The 23998-nt window shown below is 35.4% G+C and overlaps 1 protein-coding gene across 1 annotated transcript; it reads left to right on the top strand.

Annotated features, from left to right (window-relative positions):
* Positions 1 to 603: 603 nt before the first annotated feature.
* Positions 604 to 23998, top strand: LOC142613595 (uncharacterized). The gene is given in 16 exon segments (XM_075786003.1): positions 604 to 913; positions 3134 to 3329; positions 4400 to 4708; positions 4803 to 4892; positions 5714 to 6193; positions 6326 to 6433; positions 10565 to 10695; positions 10790 to 10922; positions 14551 to 14914; positions 15009 to 15533; positions 15650 to 16065; positions 16371 to 16445; positions 20357 to 20537; positions 21203 to 21354; positions 22960 to 23175; positions 23281 to 23998. Coding segments are annotated over 16 exon segments (4230 nt in total). The 5' UTR covers positions 604 to 704; the 3' UTR covers positions 23926 to 23998.

The raw sequence follows: 23998 nt of genomic DNA, 5'->3' as shown, positions 1-23998 counted from the left end.
AAACACTTCCCACAATTAATTCTCAAGTTTGCTAGAGAAGTGCTTAATTTAAATTTTAAAATTCCATCAAATTTTTATTTTAAAACTTACCATTGAAATAAATTTTTTTTTTCTATCAATAACAAAAAAACTTCATAAAATTTGTTGCAAAAGTTTCACAAAAATGTTGGCTACTAGCATTGGCCTGTGGACCCTTTAAAAAAAAAAAAGGTAAAATACTATTTTAGTTTCTAAATTTTATCAAAAACTTGTTTTTCATCTCTAAACTTTAAAAAGTTCGTTTTTCATCTTTAAACTATTAAAAAATTCATCTTTTGTCCCTAAACTATTGAAAATGTTTTATGTATATTCCTAAACATTACTAAAAATTTGTTTTTCATTCTTAAACTATTGAAAAACATTTTTATTTTATCCGTATTCTTGTTTCTAAACTATTGAAAAAACTCTTTTCAAAGTTTAGGGGTGAAAAAAGAATTTTTTAAAATTTAGGAATATAAAATAAAGTTTTATTAAAGTTTAGAGGGAAAGATAGTATTTTACTCAAAAAAAAAAAAAGAAAAAAAAAAAGAAAAAGAAAGAAAGGGTGTAGTCGACCCGTTCCATCAACCCACATACGAACCCGACTAACCGACCCATTTGGTTCTTCTTCTACGTTCGCGGTTCTTCTTCTCAGTTCTCTCTCTCATCAGAACCTCCCAAATCCAATGGACGAAACCGATAGAACTACCGGCGAGTTCACCGATGAAGAAGAAGAAGACGCAAGAAGAAGCAGCGTGTTTGCAGACCTAAAACCCTACTGCGTGGAGCTTCTGGAGTTGCTTCAAAACCCTACCACGAAGCATTCTTCAGCAATCCCCGCTTTGCTTCAACTCTTTCGCTCTTCTCACCCCTCTGCTCTCCAGCCCTTCTTCGAGTATGCACCATTTCTCACCTTCACATACATTACATGCTGCTTTTTGTATACACTAATAACTCACTCTGGTTCTCTGTCACCTTTAATTTTGAAGACCCATTTTGGATTGGCTGCATAAGTTTTTGTTTTGTCTTACCTCTTAAGCTTTGATTGGGTCAAGAACAATTTTTATTTTATTTTATGATAATTTACTTTCGCATCATTTGGGTGGAAGAGAATTTACTGTAGTTTGTTGTGAAGAGTTGTTGATCACTGAATGGACATGGTGATATTTATTTTGGATTCTATGCTAGTTGGGAGTAAGGTACTGATGTTGGTGGTTTGGCTGGATAAATATTTGGATGTGTAACAGTTTCAATTCTCTGTTGTATGGCTGAATTTGTTGCAATTATGGCAAAAGCTTGTGTGAAATTGTGGTAATGTTCCAGAGTGTGGCCTATGGTGGAATAGGGGAATGAACTGTGATTTGTATTTTAGTTCTAAAGGATTTGGTCTGGGTATTTAACAGTTACAATAAGAATTGGCTCTCAAGAAAGGCCCCAACTATGAGTTCTGGTGGGTGGTTGGACGTTTGGGACATTCTTTAGACCCAGACATCTTAGGTTCAATCCCTACTGGGAGTTCCTTGGATTATCTGATACACAGTTTTGGCAGGTGGAGTCTTGTATTTGTGGTTTACTCCCCAGGGGTGGGTCCCAAAGGCTGTGCTTTGGTGAGGTTCCATGTAAAAAAAAGAAAAAGAGGTCAAGGCTATGATATAGATAATGATTGTTTTTTAGATGAAAGCCTATGAATGCAAAGCTTCAGAAAGAGAGGACTCATTATGAACGATTTCTTCATCTTCTAACTGTGAAGTCACTGACACCTCCAAACAGTCGGTCCTTGCAAATGGAAGCAGCAGTAGTGCCTGTTAAGAAAATCCTTGTGTGTTGAATACTGTGTTGGGTATTGCACTGCTGTAACATTCTTCACTTGTGCTGGATATGTCTTGAGCCATTCCAATTTGCTTTTGATTGTTACACAAAACCAATGGGTCGAACCTTATGACCTCATGCTTCACGTTTCCAAAATTTTGAAATGAACTGTTTTGATAGTACATGTGTGAATGAAATGAGGTCACACGGGACATGTTGGAGTAGAACTTCTTCTTTTCTCTTTACTGTACAAAGAGAGTAAAATAGAAGAGAGATAAATAGTATCAGGGAGCAGAAGGGGGTAGGTTGAGGTGGGGGGTAGTAGTAGTAGCAGCAGGGTAGGAGGCATTGGAAGAAGATGCATATGGGTGCCTTGTTTATATTGAATTGTTCTCTTCTTGTCTTCTCTTGATATATTGAAACCACCATGCTGGTTTGTTTGAACCATTTACATATGTTTCTTGTGTTGTGTTTCTATCTCAAACCATGTTAGTGTATTTAATCACCCCTCCACCCCAATCCTCAAATAAAAGGGTCCTAGTTATCTGTTCATGTAGCGGTAGTGTCAGACCTTGCTTTATACTGGATATACAAATCGATAGTTGAGGGAAAAAGCTGTGTTGGTTATGGTACTGATCATGGATGTTTTGCTGTATTTAGCATGAACAAAAACATATTAAACCTCTAATAGTCAGGCATGCATTGAATCATAAAATGTTAACTAGGACTACAATTTTATGAATCTTAATTCTTTCATCATGAAATAGGGGGAAGGTCTGATATCTAAACTTCATTCATGAAAAGTGATTTTCCCCCTTAAAAAAACTTCACTTTTTTGACGTCCATATTTTCTTTTTAATAGGAAGATTGAAAATAACATTAGTAGCAGTAAAAAGGGACATGTTAATTACAAAAGCAACAGAATATGACTTTGGATGTAATATAATGGTGGAAATAAATACATGTGACCAACTCTGACAAATCTATTTAGGATCCATAGCCGACCCCAAAAAATTTGGGACTAAGGCTTGGTTGCTGTATATTTTCTTCTTAATGATTTCTCTGCCATAATGCTTAACACTATATATGTGATGATAATTACATTCTTTATAAATGTCAAAACTTTTTTTTTAATCAAAATTGTGGTTTCTGAGGTTGGAAAAATTGGTATGTGGTTCAACTAATACTACAGTAGTGGAATTAAAAAAGAAGAAAAAATCATTACTTGCATAAGGTCTTCGAATTTCCTTAATTTGGGTCTATTTATATATTTTATATTCTTGATATTTCTTCATCTCTCTTTCAGCTATAGTTTGTTCCCATTGCTGCTTCTATTGGATGCAGCAGTTGATTGCAGATCACAACAGAAGGATGATACGAAAGAAAATTTTATGCCTGATGTCCAAAAAATGCCTCATAAAGTGAGCGATAATGTGGCAGAAGGTGTACTTCAATGTTTGGAAGAACTTCTGAAGAAGTGTCATCTTAGATCTGTGGATCAGGTGGTCTGATTTCCATGCCATTCCATGTAATATAGAAGAGTGATATCTTTGGTATATACCGTTGTGTCAAGGCAACTAGTTTTTAATAGGGTAATAGATGTTATTCATTACCATTGGAAAGAAATTTACTTCCTTTGAAATAAGGACAGTGTAGATACAAAAATCGAAGACAAAATTGGGGTTTCCACTCTCTATGATATATCGACTTCTTCAGTATATAATAGCTTCTCTATGGATTCTTAAACTAATGTCTCACTATTAGGCCTTTTCTTATTAGACAGTTATGAACTCTTAAATATTAAGTATTTGCTTCTTAGCAAGAGCTTTATAGCTCAATTGGTTGGCACCTCTTGGTGGTTCTAACAGACAGGGTTCAAATCCCACTAGCCTTAACGTTTGAATTAAAGAAAGAAAAGAAAAGTATTTTCTTCTCTTTTTGGAAATATTTTTGAGTGCTTTGTGAACACATGATGTGAAGGTTTGATGGAAAAAGGGGGGGGGGGGTTTGTGGGGCATTCAAAGGGGTCCACCTTCCCTACCTTTGTATGTTTTGTAGCATGGAAAGAAAAAATAATGGAGAGTGTAAAGATATTTTGTTACCTTTATACCATGATGTCAATGGTTTAGTGAGGACAAAACAAATTTCATATACTTGTCTTAAAAATACTTCTATCTCTGGCCTAATTTGCCAACATTGAAGGTCTGGTTTTGATAGGCTGGAAGGATTTTCCATCCTCCTCCCTTCTCTCCATTTTCATCTTTTCAACTAGATAAACCCTTTTTCTTCCTCTCTCCCTCCCCTCCCTCTCCATTCTTTATCCTCCCAAACAAACATGTTTTTAATGGCTAATCATTTAGATGTCTATTTGGTGGTAAATAATAGTGACGATAACCTCAAAAGCCATAAACTGTTGCTTGAAACTATTGTTCATTACTTTTTGAGCTATGGGTTTAGGAGAAACTGAGAAAAGGATGTGATGCCATTTTATTAGCAAATGTTGTTATGTAGTTTTGCACAAATGTTAATTATGTTTTGCTTTTTCATGAAGTTCGATGATGTGCTTTTGCAGATGGTTGTGGTGCTAAAAAAATTGACTTATGGTGCTTTGCTTTCTCCTTTTGAGGCTTCAGAAGAGTTCCGCGAAGGAGTAATCAAGTGTTTTAGGGCTCTGCTTTCTAGTGTACTCCCATGCCCTGATATGTGTTGCACATGTAAACACATTCGTGGTTTGCCTACACTTTTAGAAAGCAGGTCTATGGAAACTTCACTCTGTAGATCTTTGAAGTATCATTCAGAATCGCAAGAATGCTTACTTCTGTTTCTACAGTCTCAAACTGCTTCTGCTGCTGTTGGACATTGGCTGTCACTTCTTCTCAAAGTACATCAAATTTTTTTTTTCCTAACAGTTGATTTATTTTGGAGTACTTCGTCTTGTCTTAGGGTTTCTAATCCCAAGATCATTTTATACAAAGGCTGCAGATACGGAGGCTACACTAGGACATCAGGGTAGCGCAAAGCTCCGCATTGAAGCCTTTACAGCCTTACGTGTACTTGTTGCTAAGGTTGTTCTTGTCACTTTTATTTTCTAATCCTTATAGGTTTTAAATTATTGTTTATTCATGTGCTTAGTTCTTCCTTAATCAAATTGCACATAGCCTTGATTAGTTGTTCATGTTAAGAGAAAGAGGGTATTTTTTTCAAGATATAATTCTTTGGTTGATGCATGTGAACCTTCAATGCATGCATGTGGTTTGAATTATAGATGGAGACACAAAGTTCTCAAATTCTTTTCAAGACAACTTTAATATGGTTTAATTATTTTTGTATGTTTTCCTTTGCTAAACTAATTCTATTAATTGAAATTATATACTCTGGAATAACCAAATTGCATGCTGCTTTGGGTTGTCATCTTGTTTACTTTGTTCATGTAAAGCACGGTCTTTGTTTCTCCAAGGTTGACTTTCACTTTTTTGGCTTTAGCATCTTCTTATCAAAGTTGCTATGTCAATCAGTCTTTGATATATATGACTACTTGTAGTAGGATTACTGATGAGGGATTCTCAATGATCTTCTGAGGAACCAATTTTATTAAAGAAAATCGTTTTTGGTACTTCAAGACTAAATTTGGTCAAGTCAATCAAAGCACACATCTTTGGACTCTATTGATTTATTATTCTAAATACCATTGTTATTTTCATAATTTACTTTTCTTTCTGTTTCTGCTCACTGGCCGTATTACCTTTTTAAAGGAACAGGTTCTAGTGGAAAAGGCTTGGTTATTGATTGCCTTGAGCTGAGAGATTCATGTGTCTGGTTTTTGTGTGAAAATGTGCTTGTATATGAAAATTTGGCTTAGTGTTATCCAATGGCATTCTTTTTGCAGGTGGGTACTGCAGATGCATTAGCATTCTTCTTACCAGGTGTTGTTAGTCAATTTTACAAAGTTTTTCATGCCTCAAAAACAATGATAAGTGGGGCTGCTGGAAATGTTGAAGCTATTAACCATGCTATTAGAGGGTTAGCTGAGTATCTGATGATCGTCCTTCATGATGATGCTAATTTAGATGGCCTTGATACATCAATAGATTTTATTGATGAATTTAATTCAAGTAAGTATAAATCTGCGCAATCTTTTCTGGAGGAGCTTCGCAGTTTGCCAGATAAAGCTCAAGGGAAAGGAAAAATAGTAGCAGAAGATTACAGCAAAGCAATAAATATAGTTACTGCCAAATCTGAATTCAAAGAGGAGAGAACCACTGGTTCTGGCAAGGGGATTGGATCTTTGCAAGTGATACGTACAAGAGATTGGATTGAGAATACTTCAGCACACATTGATAAACTTTTAGGTGCAACTTTTCCACATGTATGTTATTGTCTTTGATTTAATGGTGGTTACTCCCCAAGGTTATGTTACACCATCACATTATTCAGAGCTTTTACACTAACTACTGTTAATTTCTTTATTTGTTGATGAAATGTTTGAAATCTTTGTCAGATTTGTGTTCATCCATCGAAAAAGGTGAGACAAGGACTCCTAGCTGCCATACGAGGGCTATTATCAGAATGCAGCCGCACGCTGAAGAAGAGCAGGCTGATGCTTCTGGTGAGCTGAGAATTAGAATCAGTATTTTCCCTGGTTTGGGTTTCATTATGTATTAGTTCATGTTCATGCATCCTCTTTACATAAATTTGAATAACTTAGGAGTGCCTTTTATTGAATTTGGTTGTGAAATATATTTGTAGGGATAAATACAAAAAAATTCCCTGATCAAAATCATACGGACCCCTGGATCTTCTAATTTGATATTAGAAGCCCTTGAACTTTGAGAAATACCCAAATTGCTCCTTCTGTCAAAATTTCCTTCTGCCTTCCATTTTGTTTTTATTAAAAAATTCATTTTAGAATAAAATATTTTTAAACTAAAATTCAACTAATTTTTTTAAATGTCATTTATTTCCGTTTTCTTTTGCTTCTCCTCACCAAGAGCAATCCAACTGTCTGTCTTTAATAATCATGACAGACCCACTTGGCCACAACCATGGTTGACAAACCCAGGCTACAAATGCCACCACTGCTAATTGAGAAATCCACCACTTAACAGCAAGCTCATTTATAAAAAAACAAATTTTCTACAAATTGCTGCTCAAAAGAAATGGGTATACATGTTTTGAAAGATGGGTATACATGTGTATAGCATATCTATGGAGCTAACCCCAAAAACCAGCAGTGACTCTCATAACCTGATAATAAGTTAAAATCGGGTTTGATATTGAAAACTGTTTTTTACTTCAAATTTCACGTCATTTTCCACACAAAAAAGAAGGAAAGAAATAAAACTTGCCAAATCCTCAAATTTATACCAAATTCAAGTGAAATTCCAGTTAGACAAGAAGAGTGACATTTGACTGCCTGCATACACCCCAAGCAAACTACAAACCACAATCGGCCACCACCGAACCCCAATTAGCAATCCAAATTTTAAACCCACAAAACGTCTACTCAAATCTGAACCTAAATACCTCTCTCCCTCATGGACCTGCAAACACTCAAGCTGAAAATCCATAAAAGGAAACTTCCAAATTTTGCCAAACAACACAACAATTGGAATCCAAAGAATAAGAAGAAAATTAGTTCAACGAAGAAAGGAGAAAATTAATTCAATGAAGAAAGGAGAAAATTAAGTCAATGAAGAAGATATGGGAATGAAGGAGTTTTGTGGTGCTTCAATGTCAGCTGCTACCTTCACCATTGCCTGTGTGCCACCTGTGCTTGGGTTGGCATTGTTGGCTACTCAAGAAGAGTCAAGGCTCACACCAAGAGTTTGGTTTGAGCTCATTGTTGGACTTGTGTTAGCTTTTGGGTGTGTATCGGATGCAGTGGCGGGGAGAGAGAGAGAGAGAGGAAACAATTAGTGGAGGAGTTGATGTGGGGATCAACCTTTGAAGTTGATGATTCCTACGTTGTCTGAAACTGCTATGGATAAGGATGCTTTTGTGAATCATTATTGGAGAGACAGGGGGAGGGGGTAAGGAGTTGGGGTATGGAATTCATGAGAAACTTTAATGATTGGGAGATTGATGGGGTGGCTTCAGTTTTCAATCTATTAGAATCTCATATTTCCATTAGGGAGGAGAATGATAGGATGAGATGGAAGTTCAAGACTATTGGGGATTTCACCGTGCAATCTTTTTATGAGAAATTATGGGGCTTATTTTCTATGCCTTTCCCTCAGAAAGCCATATGGAGGGTCAGGGCTCCTCAAAGAGTTTTCTTTTTTGTATGGATAGAGGCTTGGGGGAAAATTCTCACTTGTGAGAACTTGATCAAAAGGGGTTATTCAGTAGTGAGTTGTATGTGTTGTTGTGGGGAGATTGTGGATCACCTTTTGTTATATTTAGTGTAGCTCTTGGGTTATGGAGAAGTTTCTTGATTTATTATGTTTAGTGTAGCTCTTGTTAGTGGCAGAGTAGGGGGGCCTAATATCTGGAATCTACGTCCTTAATGTTTGATGTGGACTATATGGAGGGAAAGAAATTGACGTACTTTTGAGGATGTGGAATGCACATCAACTCAATTGCAAACATCATTCATTAGCTCCTGGGATGCACGGATACTCCATTCTTGCCCACATACCCATATCTGATACATATCATATTGGTATCGTACTGAATACCTCTAAGATACGTACCCAGTTTTTTTAATGAAAAAACAGTGTCAATATGTTCAAGATACGCCCGTGATATGGCTTGGATACCATTATAACCCAACCCTTGATTGTGAGAGAGTACAAACTTGTAAGAATTTTTATTTATATTTTTTATATATAGGTTTCAATGTTGAACACTCATCTAGTTATCTTTTCATTTATTCTTTTGGATCTTGGTTTGGATTCTAAACATCATTTAATGGCCATGAATTCACTTTATTATCCATTATTGCTCATAAATTGATATATGCTTAACAATATATAAAAAATATATTTAATAAGTAATTACTATACGTTTCTCCAACGTATCATACCCTATCCTCGTAACTGTGCATCTTAGATTAGCTCTCTCTATGAGTGACCTTTCATTTTAGGTCTCATAGATAGTAGATTTTTTTTTCAATTGTAATTCTTTAGGCATGTATTTTTGCACAAAGGAGTGGCTTTTCAATAAATTTATTCTTACTAATCAAAAAAATATATTTAGTTAAAAAAAAGACTTTTTATTCAAAAAATATTCTAAAATGAATTTTTTTAATAAAAATGCAACAAAAGTGAGATGGAAATTTAGACGAGTAATTTGGGTATTTCTCAAAGTTTAGGGTTTCAAATTTCAAATTAGAAGATCAAGGGTTTGTTTGATTTTGACCCAAACAATTTTTCCAATTTTAATATGTATAGGCCAAGGGGGGTAGTACAATCGATTGGGGACCATGCTTCATAAAGCGGATGTCACTTGTTCAATTATCCCTTAAACAATCTCTTTCAAGATCCAATCCATTTATTAGCCAAACCCTTAAATATTAAACTCTATTCAAGCACCCTTCAATATCTCATCAAGAAATCTGATTTAGCTAAATTCCTAAGATCCTACATCAATGCTTTATTCTAATGATGTCGTTAAAAGGTAAGAATTTTTAATGCTTCGAACCTTGAATTTCCAGGTTTTCAAAAGCAATATAAGATTGGGAGCTAAAACCTATAGAAAATTCTTTGACTTGCTATATTTGGCCAAGGTAAGAATCATGGGGTAGGCTAGTATGGGAGGAACTTTGTGGAGAACTCGGATGTTTGATGTGTGATCTTATTTTTGGACCTTGTGGGGTAGGTATATGAGTTGATTCCTCTTGGAGATCTGTTTGGAAGATAAAGGTTCTAGCAAAGGTTAATTTAAGTTAAATTTAACATTGGATAATCTCGATAAGTGCAAGAAGATTGTATTTGGTTGGAGTTCTTATTTACTAATGCACCAACAAGAAAGAATGAGTTGAACAAGTTGAGGGAAAAAAAAGGGTAGAGGAAGACAAAAAATAGCGTTAGTAGTAGTAAAAAATATCATGTCCATTAAGGAAGTAACAAAAGTATTACTTTAGATAGAATAAAATGAAGGAAAAGAATACTTATGGCCAACCCTAACTAATATGTTAAGAATTCATAATCTATTCAAAGAAATTTTGGACTAAAACTTTGTTGTTATTGTATTTCATTGATTATCTTTCTTTTCACTCCTAATTATTTAGGAGTGCTTTTTGTGCATCATGCATACATGAAATTACTCCATTATTCTTGTAAAAGTTCTTTATTACTTATCAAAAGAAAGGAAAATGTATCTAATATGGATTAATATAGTAAGAAATTATTCTTTAGAATTCCCAATGATTTCAGGTTCTTCTTTCTTCTTTCTTTTGTTTAACAAGCTGGTTGAATATGTGTGACAAGAGGCTTGTTGGTTACTTTTATATATGCTCTTGCTAAACCATTTTTGTAACAGGTACTTCATGCATATTTTTGATAATCAAGTACTGTTCTTGTATATTTGTGTCTTTTATAGTATTATCTCTAAGCTATTGGTACTGTTCTTTATATTTGTGTGGTCCCCATCTGAAGTTAAGGAGCTCAGCTGCTTCTAGTTGTTTGTTCTTCTAGTGTATTAATCATTCTGATTTTGCTGATAAGGAAGCTATTGCATTGTTAGCCTCTAGTGCCAAATTAGTTCTTAATATATTTATTTGCTGCTACTCATGCAGGAGTGCCTGTTTGTTTTGGCCGTTGATGATTCCGATGAGGTGTCTTCGGCTTCACAAGAGTTCCTTGATGATTTGTTTTTGTTAAGTGGGGAAAATAATTTAGAGCATGACGTTGGTGAGATCTTTAGAAGGTTTGTTCTATATCTGATACTAGTCTGAGCATTGGGCTGTGATTGGTCTTTTGAAAGGAACCTTACTTGAGCTATATTTTGTTTCCAAAACTAGGCTGATTGAAAAGCTCCCAAAAGTGGTGCTTGGGAGAGAAGAATCACTTGCACTATCACATGCTCAGCAGTTACTTGTAGTAATATATTATTCTGGTCCTCAGCTTGTGGTGGATCACCTCCTTCATTCTGCTGTATGTTATTACTTCCATTGTGATATCCACAAGTAAAAGTCTTTTATTCTTCTGTTCTCAAGTGAGCTTTATGTTGATATTATTCTAATAATTATGAATTATAGATATATGTAAATGACGGTATTGTAAAATATGATATCAAACCTACAATAACACTTCTGTATTGATAATTCCAATAATTGAGGATGCAACACTTATGCGCACCCATGTCAAACAATTATTTTTATGTTTGTATAACTGATAAAAGTGCAAAGTTATTTGGATGCTTTTGTCAAAAAACTTATACATAATTATTATTTTCATAATTGCTCTATTTTATACGGTACTTATGTACATATACACTAAGATACAACATACAAATAAATGCATATGTTTGATATTATAAATTCATAGAAACAAATGATAGCTATGTCCTTGTGACTTCATTATTGAGTTTTGCTATGTTCTACTTCCCATACTAAAATGCATTTTCCAAGTTCAACATGGCCAATCTTAAATTGCATGTATAATGCATATTTGGAGCAATATGAATGATTTCAACTGCATGTGTAATACATATTTGGAGGAGCAATATGAATAGATTACAATAATCGGATTTAAGGAAGCTCTCATGAAAATGTACCTAAGCTTTTCAATATTGTTTATTTGTCATTATAGAAAAACTTGAGCGTGGGGAATCATTTTCATATAATTGTCTGAGAAATGATTGTGATTGTTCTCATAATATGTCTAGCACAAGGTCATTTGTATAGGGTTCTGGCACAGGGGTCATTTTCCATTACTTATTTTTTTAACAAGCAATTTAGATTCATTGAAAAATTAAAGAGAGTGATAACCTAAGTTCATAGGCTGCTGTACTGAAATATCCCCCTAGAATTACCAAAAAAGTATAAAGAATCCAAAAAAAATACAGCAAAGAGGTTAGATTATTGCCATCAATCGACATCCAATGAAACGGCAATCTCATGAACAAAAAATGGAGCCTATCAATAGGGAGCTCAACTCCTTCACAACCCTATTTTTCTGATGCCATAAAGTCCACACCAGTTATAAAAATGGAAACTTTGTACTTTGCAATTTCGTCCGTTCAAAATTTATTTTATGGGGTTGATGTGTGAAGTTCAAAAATTTAAAGGTCAAGTTATAGACAGTTTTTAATTTGGGTTTTATTTTTTCGATGAATAATAATATTTCATTAAAAAAACCCTCAGTATACAAGAAACATGCTAAGAGAACCAAAACAGTCAAGAAAAAGAAATACCAATGAAAATAAGCAAAGGAGATGAAAGGGCAGACAATATAGCCATCCACTCGTGCAAAACATGCGGAAAAACTCGTTTCTTCTCCGTAGAAGGCCTCTCTAAACCCTCAGCACTTGACGATTCTGTTCCCTCCAGACTGTCCACATCAAGTTTAATTTTCTAATCAAGAGTAGATCTGTAATTTTTGCAGCTCCTTTGAATTTTAGGGTATTTTGTGAGTAGGTTGCATCTAGAATTTTTGAGGAGCTTTTAAATGTCTTGGTTTTACTTTCTTTTGAGTCCCAGTTAGTATTTTATAAGCTTATTATTCAAATTAGAATTCCCAAGTGGAAATACATGGAAAGATGGAATTTGAAATAAGGAAATCCCCTTAAACATAGGGGTAGCCCCTATTGATGAAAAGATGATGGACAGTTGCTTGAGATGGTTTGCTCATGTTTAGAGGAAAGAGATTAATGCACCAGTAGGAGTGAGTTGATTCAATTAGGGAAGTAACATATAGTTTGACTTTAGATAGAATAGAGTGTAGGAAAGAATACATGTGGCCAATCCTAACTAATCTGTGGAGATTCATAGTCGGCCCCAAAAAATTGGGACTAAGGCTTTGTTGTTATTGTTGTTGTATTCAAATTAGAATTCCTAACGTGACTGGTATAAGAAAGAGTCCTTATTTATTTTTGCTCAATATATACTCAAAAGAATACAGTGGTTTGATTAATTGGAAATATGAGTGTTTTGGTTTGTGGAGGGCATGTTTCTGTAGAGTGTTTCTTTATCTTTTTCCTCGTTTTTCTTCCTCTTGCAACTCCAATTTCCTCCCCCTATCAAACCCTAAAAATCCCACATATTGTCCTTACCAAATAGCTACCAAAATTCAAACTTTTCGAACTCTAATTCACTCTAGAAATCCTAACTGTTTCTTTGAAGATCTCAAACCCAAAATGCACAAATTCTTCTAACCCTAAGCCTACCACAAGCACAAGTAGATGTGTTATTCCTAAATCTGTCCTAAGTCAAGCATTGTATACCACACTTTGCTTCAGCAGTTTGGGCTTCCTACTCCAACACTATGGTAAAGTGACCGGGGTCATTTAAGAAATACTTTAATGACATGAGGTAATGTCTGGATTGTATTAAGTTAAGGCCATTAAGATATTTAGCATGCCTGGTGTGTGTTTAGGGGAAAAACAGGATTTATGATACTAATTAAATTCCTTATGCACTATAGGGCCTTTCTTCTTGGAGTATGAATGTGTGTATTTTTTATTCCTAAAATCAATTGTGCTTCGCACCAGTTCTATTTATATACTTGTTTCAATTACTTCTCTTCGATGGTAAGCTTCATGACTTCAAAAATTGAGATACTCCCCTGGTTCTGAATTGAGTATCTTACTTTGGAAAGCAGCTAAACTTTTAAAGAGTAAAGAATGCATTAACACCCTATATTTTACTATTGCTTTGAAATAAGCTGTCTGCTTTGATGTTCAAACCCATGAAAGGATATAATTAATTTTTGAAGAATGATGTTTAGGGGTACTAAAAATTTTACAAGATAAGCTTTACAAGTTGATTTGTTGACTTTTAAACACAACACAAAATAGAAATTAAAGAATTTATTTATTTTGTTGTTGATGTGGCACCATTAACATTTATTGTCATGTCAGTTTGTAAGCATTTTTGTAGTTTGCCCATACTGTTAACATTTTCCTTTAAAAAAAAAAAAAAAAACATCGAGTAATATGGGAAAGTACCAACTTTAATGCTTTAAATTTTTATATGATACTTTTTTTAGGACAAACTAAGCAAGGACACAAACTCGTTATTGAGATTTGGTCACACTCAATGTTTGTAAGGTTGAATTCAAAATTACTATTCAAGGTCCTGTTCCTTATTTATTTATAATGTTCTATGTGGTTTCACCAATGAGCTCTAGCTCAAATGACACCTTTTCCCTTTGTAAGAATGTGGTGGAGGTGAAGTTGTGGACTCAAGATCCACCAGTGTCACCAATTAAAGTTCTTTTCTTGTATTGCGAACAATGTACTATCTAGTGAAATTGGGATTTTAATATTGTAATCCCCCTCCGCTCAAGAAGCTATCTTGTGCATCTGTATGTGAATCATCTCTCTCACATGTGAGCCCCACAACTACATGGGACCCATAGGTTCTGAGAGAGATGATACATGGGATAATTCTTGCCCTCTACCACTCTTGCCCTGTTCATTGTTATTTATGTCATTTTATAGTTGTAATCTCATTTCTCAAATGCATAGAGATTCATTTTATAATATATATATATATATATATATATATTTTTTTTTTTTTTGTGGATGCAAGATGTTAATAATTTTTGTGTGGAATTCTAGGTTACAGCTGCTCAATTCTTGGATGTCTTAGCTGTCTGTCTGAGCCAGAATTCTTTGTTTGCTGGTTCTCTTGACAAGCTTATTTCTACAAGGCGATCCTCAGTTGGATACCTTCCATCTATTGCTGAGTTGAAAGCTGGAACTAGCTTCACCAGTAATTACCTGACTATCATGAGTGCAACTCCATTTGAAAATTCAATGGGCACAGATATTCAGGAAAAAGTTGTAGAATATCCCCCGGAAAATGTACAGAAAAGTTTTGAGATTCCACGAATGCCCCCATGGTTTGTTTATGTTGGCAGTCCAAAACTATACCAGGCTCTTGCAGGAATTCTTAGACTTGTAGGTCTATCTTTATTAGCAGGTCTATTCCATTTCTTTGGCATTCAAGTTCTTTTTTTAGATGTGTCTTTTCTGCTCTGTACTTACACTGTGTATCTTTCATTTTGTGCTACTAGACATGAGGAGTGAAGGTCATTTGTCACTTATCACTGATGTTCCGCTGGGTTACTTGCGTAACTTGATTTCTGAGATTCGTGTGAAGGAGTACAATAATGAGAGCTGGCAGTCTTGGTATAATAGAACTGGTTCAGGACAATTGCTGCGCCAGGCAAGCACTGCAGTATGTATCCTAAATGAGATGATATTTGGTCTATCAGATCAAGCATTTCAGATCTTCACAAGGATGTTTCACAAGTCTAGGGCAAAAAGGGAAGAGGCTCAGGAGTTTGATGCAGGACTTGCTAATGGTCAACATCACAAAACTGAATGTTCTTTGCCTAATGAATCTGTCTGGAAGTTATCTCAGGATAAAGGTGTAAGGAGTAATTTGATTGATTGTGTTGGTAGAATCTTACATGAGTATCTATCTCCCGAAGTGTGGGATCTTCCAGTAGAACATAACTCTTCTCTTATACATCTTGATGGTGAAGATGAAGATATTAGTTTACACTTCTTCCGTGACACTGCTATGCTACAACAGGAAATTTACATTTTCCTTCACCTGATATATATAATTAGTTAATCTGGCATCAATTTAGCAGGTTCTGCTTAGCAGATCTACCTGGTACTGATTGTAGCTTTGTTTTCCTCGTACAGGTTATAGTTGATGGAATAGGAATCTTTAATATATGCCTTGGAAGAGACTTTGCTTCCAGTGGATTTCTTCATTCATCTCTTTATCTGTTGCTTGAGAATCTGATTTCTTCAAATTTTGAGGTTAGGAGTGCTGCTGATGCTGTCTTACATGTCTTTTCCACTACATCTGGCTATCCAACGGTAAGCTTGAATTACACAAACTCAATGTTTTTCCAAGGAATATGTGATGCTTGACTGTTTCCAAAATATTTGATGTAGGTTGGACTCTTAATTTTGTATAATGCAGACTATGTGATTGATTCCATATGTCGGCAGCTACACCAGTTGGATCTTAATACTCGTGTACCAAATTTGCTTGCTGCTATGCTTTCCTATATTGGAGTAGCTCAGAGAATATTGCCTCTATTGGAAGAACCGGTATGACATTATATCCTTGGCACAGAGCTATTTAGGGCAATTAACTTGCTCATCTTTCTGATGTGTCATGAAGATAGTGTGTTCCTTTACTTGTCTTGGAAAATCTCTTTTCAATTAGTTTGCTCTACTTAGGGTGTTGTTTTTCTCTAAATCTTATCATTTGCGCTGTTGTTTTCTCCCAAGATATTAAATCATCATTTCTTATGTATTGTTCCTTGTGTTATTGTATCATGTAAAGAATTGAATCTAATGTCATTTACAACTTTTGGAAGTAATGTTTTGGCATGATGTTTTAAATTGAACAGATGCGCTCTGTTTCAGTGGAACTTGAGATTCTTGGCAGGCATCAACATCCTGATTTAACAATTCCCTTTTTAAAGGTAAATTTTTGTACAATTTATATCATCATGTTACATCTGCACTTGCCTGCTTTATCTATTGTGAGAACTGGTGGAAAATAAAAAGAAATGTGATTTAGTCATAAACTTTTCAACAAGATGACTTGGCCAAATAGTCATGTGATTAGTTAAGTTGAGTCTCTCTCTCTCTCTCTCTCTCTCTCTCTCTCTCTTTTAATTATTATTTTATCATTTTTTTTTACGGGAACTGCAGATAATGAAGTAATCTATGCTTTTAGGTGCTGAAACATTTCTGTCCATAGTTGATTAAAACAAAAAGGTTTAAGTGTTTATGAATTGTTAGAAGTATGTAGTTAAATGACTATTAAAAGAGAGTTTGAGCCTACACCTAAGGGAGAGTGTTAGAAGCATGTGCTTAAACGATTAAATTTATCATATCCTAATAGTTTAAGCTTTTGGGACCATTGGTAATATAACATGTTGTTAGAGTAAAAGTGTTTAGGGTTTGATAAGTTGACCCTAACACAAAATATTATTTATATATAAAGGAGTAGGGGTGTCCAAATAGAACTGGAACCCGACCCACCCGCCCAAACCGTTCGCTCCGACCCGAGAACCGGCCGATCCGACGCCGGTGACGGGTTGGCGGCGGGTCTCTACTCCCTGAACCTGAAAACGACGGGTTGGTTAGCGGATTTGAGGTTGAGAATCCGATTTTCAACCGACCTGACCGTATACTGACTGGAAAACGCTGATTTTATGTCTGATCTGAGGAGATCCGGCTTGAACTCGAAGGGATCGGCGAGATAGCGCTGATTTTTTGTCCGATCTGAGGAGATCCGGCTTGAACTTGAAGAGATCAGGTGAGATAGCGCAAAATCCGGTAGAGTTTCTCACAATCCGAAATCGACCGAAGACCGGTCCGTACCCGATGAAAATCCGACCACCCGAACCAACTCCATTCACCGGTCGGTGGCGGGTTTAGGCATGGAAAACCCAAAGTGATTGGGTCGGTTTCGGGTTGGGCACAAACCCGACCCGGACCGACCTGTGGACAGCCCTATAAAGGAGTACAGTGATATTACTATTTTGTCCCTAGCTTATACCTATAACATTCCCCCTCAAGCTGAGAGTATATATCATACAATCCCAACTTATTACATGATAAATCCAAAAGAGTCTTACATAAAATTTAGGTAAACATATCAACAATTTGGACTCTTGTAGAAACATATGGAGTAGCAATTACAACATCTTCTACTTTCTACCGAGTAATATGACAATCTGCTTCTATATGCTTGGTTCACTCATGCAACATAGGAGTGGAGGCAATGTGAATTGTTGCTTGATTATCACAATGCATAGTCATAGGCACCTTCACAACAAATTTTAATTCCTCAAGTAAATGATTAATCCACATAAGCTCACATGATTGTGTGCCATGACTCTATACTTAGCCTCTGCACTAGATCTATCAACAACAATTTGTTTCTTACTTTTCTAAGTAATTAGGTTTCCTCCCACAAAAATGCAATATCTAATAGTGGATTTTCTATCCAACGGTGATCCACAGTGGATCAAGAGATGATCCACAGTTTCCCCACTATACATGTATCATATGTGTGCACATAGACCTCAATAGAACATTTAAGTTCTGGTTACTGAGAAACAAATGAAAATAGTTAAAAATTTTGAAGCTTGTGACAGGTTTGTGTAGAACCTGTAATAGTATTGCTTTTATTCTCCATCTATTTCTTAGCAACCAAATGAACAACAGTGATAGTGCTTAAAAGCTGATAACCTGAAATGCCATGCTTCGACCCAGGGAAAATCATAGTTCAGATGATATTTGAGAACATTAAGGCTCAAATGAGAATGCAGGAAAACTGACTTGGCTGTGTGTGTGCAAATTATGGCTGTGAGCGATGGTGGAAGATTTGCTTCCAATCACAAGTTTGGATGAACTGAAATGGCACCTGTTTTGGGGGCATTCAGTTTCTGAATGTTGTATGAATATTTAACCATATAATCATCATCATCATTGTTATCGTTATTATTGTTATATCTTTTATTGGTAAGTTACACGTGCACGCTGGTCATGAACCCATAACCTTATCCTCCACCCATTCTTGCAAGAAGAGAAAATGCCATGTAGGGCTCATTGGCATTATTATTAGTTTGATTTGATTAAAGATGCTTTACACATGCCTATTATATTGTAAAACCAATGGCATAAAGCTAAGGTCATGACACTTGATACTGTTTTGTATGCAGTTCTTCATCGATATATCTAGGGCTGTCCAACCAAACCGTAGACCCGACCCACCCGGCCAATCCGACCGGACCCGAACCGTCCGTCGCCTGACCCGACTACTTGGCGGTTGATGGCGGGTCCTTGCCTTCCCAACCCGATTTTAGCGGGTTGAGTGGTGGGTCTTCCCTTCCAAAACCCGATACACCCGATCCGACCGTAATATATGCCTTACACTCCTCAGTCATCACCATTTGTTTCTCAGTCCTCTTGTTCTCTCTCAGTCTCTAAGATCTCTCAATCTCTCAACACTTAACATCGCCGTTCTGCAAAACTCCATGGCACATCGCCGATCTGCAAATCTCCATCGCCCATTGCCGATCTGCAAATCACCTCCATTGCCGATCTGCAAATCTCCTCCATCGCCCAACGCCGATCTGCAAAACTCCATCGTCCATCGTCCATCGCCAATCTGCAAATCTCCTCCATCACCCCTCGCCAATCTGCAAATCTCCTCCATCGCCCATTGTCGATCTGCAAATACCTCCCTTAGGTTTGATTTTTAGTCATTTTCTTTCCATTTCAGTCACTTGAAAGTTCAAATCTGCCATCATCTCTCTCTATTTCTGTTTGTGTTCTTTAGATTTGTGGGCTACTGGTGTTTGGTTTTGTAAATTTATTCATCAGTATAGATTTTTTCTTTCAAATTTGTGAAATTTGTACCAAGTTTGGTTCTTGATTTGTGTTTTTCGGTTGAAGTCAGATCCGACCACCGTCTACCCGATCCGACTCGACCCGTGGTTTTTCACGGTCGGCGGTGGGTCCGCCGTTCTGCAACCCAACAGGATCAGGAAGGTTCCGGGTCAAGCCCAAACCCGAACCGGCCCAACCCGTGGACACCCCTAGATATATCATAATCATTATTTATTTATTTTTAGATTAGTTTCAAGAAAGAATATCATAGAAATTGTTGAGTTTTATAAAGGGATTTTTAAAAAGAATGAAGCTTGTAGAAAATGCATTGACATTTGTTACTGTTACTTAACTAATGCGCTTAGACATAAGAGTTTCTAGTTACAAGTGGCTTACACTTAGGGTTGATTTTATTGTTCATATTGGACATGGGCCTCAAAATATGTTAACTACAAATGTGCATCATTGGTTAGAATAAAAAAGGAAAAACAAATATATGAGTTTGGTCCTACTTGTATGTTTTAATTCTTGAAAAAGATCATTACAGAGTCTTGATTAACTTTTTTCTTCTTTTTCCTTTGTCCTAGGAACAATGCTTAAAAGTTTTGTTTAGTATCTAAATAATCAGAATGTTGGATTCAATTTTTATTTTATTTTTCGTCAGTTGTGCTAGGGCAACTAAATTAATGGCCATTCAAAGGTTAGCTAGAGGAAAGTGGTGAATCTTGTATGTTCTAATTGCATTTTTCTCCCTTGTCCGCAGATTTGTCAAATTTTTTAGGAAGTCAAATCTAGATAAGCTCATCATTGAAATGTAACTGCAGTTTATTTATTTATATTTCTGCAGTGCTATATTCCAAGAGCAATCTTCATAGGATAGCTATTTGCTTTGATATTTTGAGCTTCCCTTTTTATTTAGTAAACCGTCTATTTTTTCTGCTTAGGCTGAAATGCCTATATCATAATCTGTTAATAATGTTATTTTTAGGCCCTAGCAGAACTTGCCAAGGCATCAAAGCATGAAGCATGCTCATTGCCCACTAAGGCAGAGTCTTATTTTATGCACGTGAAGTCTATAATCTCTGATGTGAGGAAGAAAGCAAGAATAGGATCCAAATGCTCAATATCATCTTCTGATGATGATTTTTTTATGTCTCAGATGGAATCAGGTTGTCCTTTTCTCCTCTCTTTTTTTTTTTTTTTTTGGTTGAACTTGTACTTCTTGCCATTCAATGACCTTCATGTAGAGATAAACTGGTGTTTTAGGTCTATTAGTTGGCAATGCATACAAAATATTTCAGCTATTTATTCTACTTTGACTATTGCATATCATTTATAAGGGGAGTCGCTGCTCCTAAACCACCCATCCATCAAATTGACCCAAATGACCTACAAACAACCCAATCACTGTTCTGGGGACCTAAACTTTAGGTTTACCCCTTTATTTTATCCACATATACTACTGTTACTTTTCCCCATTTGAATCCCCATTATCCTTACTATATTCCAGTCCTTTTTCTAGCAAACCCTAGATCTAATTCTTAAAAGCCTAGCTGTCTAGAACTTTCAAATCAGACTTGGTTTCATTGTCCTATGTCAGTCATTAGTATACAGCAGATTATTTGTGGGCAGATGGACCCCTAGACAAAACTGTGTGTATGCTTTAAATAATTAATGCCTTTACACTGTCTTGCCCCTCGTGTATAAAATTTTATTTGTTCTTGGTTTTGGAAGGACTTTATATTTTTCTTTATATAGGGAAAATGAGTAGCTTCTGAGATCTTGGTATTCTGCTGAACTGTAGTCTCATATTTTAATAATATTTTGAATATAGAGCAATTGGAGAGCATTTCGTTCAACTTGAATGATTCCAAAAGATATAGAAGAACAGTTGGATCTATTGCAGGTTCATGTATAACAGCTGCTACCCCTCTATTGGCTTCAACAAAGCAAGCAGCATGCTTGGTTGCACTAGATATAATTGAGGTAATTTACTGCCTGAGTTGTTTTTTCAGCTACTGTCCATGTTTTGGTGATCTATATAATGTTATAGAAGTATTAACATGTAAAATATTATCATTATCATTATAATTATTATTTACTTTCTAAGCACTCTTTTTAGGTATTATCAGCGTTGTTTCAACTATTTTCACTTTCTAATCACTCTTTACCAAGTTTTATAAGTGTGCTCTCTGTCCTTGGTAAAATTATTAATTAATGCAACTTTATCAGGTGCTATTCAAAAGTTCCTTTGTGCTCTTTTTAGGACCTACAGATGAAGGAAATATGAACTCTTTAATGCATATTTAGATTTTGTGGTTATGTTAGATGTAAGACCAATCATACTGCATAATCCTTTAAAAGATGATCTAAGTTAGTTCTTCTGAATCAAAATTCAATCAAGTGGAGGCTTGATAAAAAAAGAAAAGAAAAGAAAGTTTTTTAGGTTAAAAAATGAGTTTTTATTTAGTTTCTAGAAATCAAAGTCAAAATTTGTAGAATGGATTTTGTTTTTGGTAACTTTTGATAAAATAAAATTTTGTAAAAAGAAATATGTGGATAGTTTTTTTTACTGATGCTTTTCTCAGGATCCTTGCCAAATTTACTTGGGAAAATGAGAGAATCTTTCTTTGGTAAACTTAGTGTCATAATCTGACATTTGTTTTGGTCACATTTCTCATATAAAGAGCTATCAGAACACCATTTTGGCATTGTGGTGGAAATTTTGTGTGAGAGGACTATGTCTGAACTCAAGTTATTTTTCTTTAGATCCTTATCGGATTGGATGTCAGTTATACATAGTCTGTCTTTATGTTCAGTTATTGATATGATTGAGTCATGTAATTTGCATGTGTATGGTCCCCAGCTATATACTCCCTACATGTGTGAGCGATTATATTTTTTGATATCAATAAAGGTTGCATTACCTATAAAATCAATAATAAAAAATTGTGATTTTGTGGTTGGAAGATTTTATGAAATTTGTGGTTGATGGTTTGATTTGTTTTGGGTGTGTTGTGTGTTTGGTTGCCAAGAAAGTGAGGAACAAAAAAAAAAAATGTAGATCAAGAATTTTTTTTAAATAAAAAAAAAAAAATTAAGAATTAAAATTTTCTTTTTTGCTTTTTTTAATGTCAATTAAATTATTTGATTATTAAAAACATGAAGACCACAATGAAATTAGCCCCAAAATATAGGGACCAAAAAGGTATTTTTTTGCCAAATGGGAGTTATATCCAGATTATTTTTTAAGAAATAAATTCATAATCAATGAAATTAAAAAAGTAGAAGCTCCTCAGTTTTGTATTGGGAATTTAGAACTTGAAAATGATTTTGTGCCACAGTTGATGATTTTCATTTTTCTCAATCACTCCTTGGCTGATGGAATTATATCTCTAAATACTAAGCAAAGCAACGTGGAATCATTTAAGTTCATGGTATGTTGGAAAAGGCATACATGATAATGTTTTAAGATTGCATTGTAAGATAGATGAGAACTCTTGCCTGTGTCAACTTTCAATACTTAACCCAAAAAAAAAAAAAAAAAAATTGCTTGTCTCAACTTATGATGAATGCTTTTCTTATTTTAAGGGTGGCATTGTGGCACTGGCAAAAGTAGAAGAAGCCTATAGGCATGAGAAGGAAACTAAGGAAGCAATTGAAGAGGTGATTCGGTCATGCTCATTATATCAGCTTCAAGATACTCTAGATGCTGCTGATGAAGGGGCTGATGAGAACAGGTTGCTTCCAGCGATGAATAAAATATGGCCCTTCTTGGTTGTTTGTATTCGAAATAGAAACCCAGTGGTGCGTGAACATCCATATCCTTGGATAGTAAACATTAACTAATCATGAGACTAGTTCCATTTCATGCTACCACTCTTATAAGATTATGACTTTGTTATGTTGCAGGCTGTTAGGAGATGTTTAAGTGTCATAAGCAACGTGGTGCAAATCTGTGGTGGAGATTTCTTTTCACGCCGATTCCATACTGATGGCCACCACCTCTGGAAATTTCTAACTATGTCCCCATTTCAGAAAAAGCCCAATCTAAAACAAGAAAGAACTCCATTAAAACTTCCATATAGAAGTACTTCCATTTCTCCGGAGGAGTCGGTGGCTGAACTAACCAATTTGAAAGTCCAAATTGCAGTGCTCAATATGATTGCTGATTTGTCAAAAAACAGGAAGAGTGCTTCAGCACTGGAAGTAGTTCTCAAGAAGGTCAGTGGTATTATAGTGGGGATAGCTTGTAGCGGTTTTGTTAGGCTTCAAGATGCAACTGTGAATGCCCTTCTTGGACTTGCATCTATTGACCCTGATCTTATATGGCTTCTTTTAGCTGATGTTTACTACTCTATGAAGAGAAAAGATATGCCTTCCCCGCCCATCCCAAATTTACCAGCGATTAGTCAAATTTTGCCCCCTCCCTCATCTCCTAAAGAATTCCTTTATGTGCAGTATGGAGGACACAGTTTTGACATTGAATTCTCTTCTGTTGAAACTGTTTTCAAGAAATTGCATTCTCAAGCTTTTACTGACCAAATGTGCAGTTAAACTGTTAGAGACTTATCACTGTATATATCTAGGTAATAAATTACCTTCATTGCATCATCCATTTTGGGTAAAA

Source organism: Castanea sativa, chromosome 10 (genome assembly GCF_040712315.1).
Source record: "Castanea sativa cultivar Marrone di Chiusa Pesio chromosome 10, ASM4071231v1".
NCBI lineage: Eukaryota > Viridiplantae > Streptophyta > Magnoliopsida > Fagales > Fagaceae > Castanea > Castanea sativa.
Note: the sequence above shows the minus strand (reverse complement) of the source record. Positions and strands in the feature narration are given on the sequence as shown.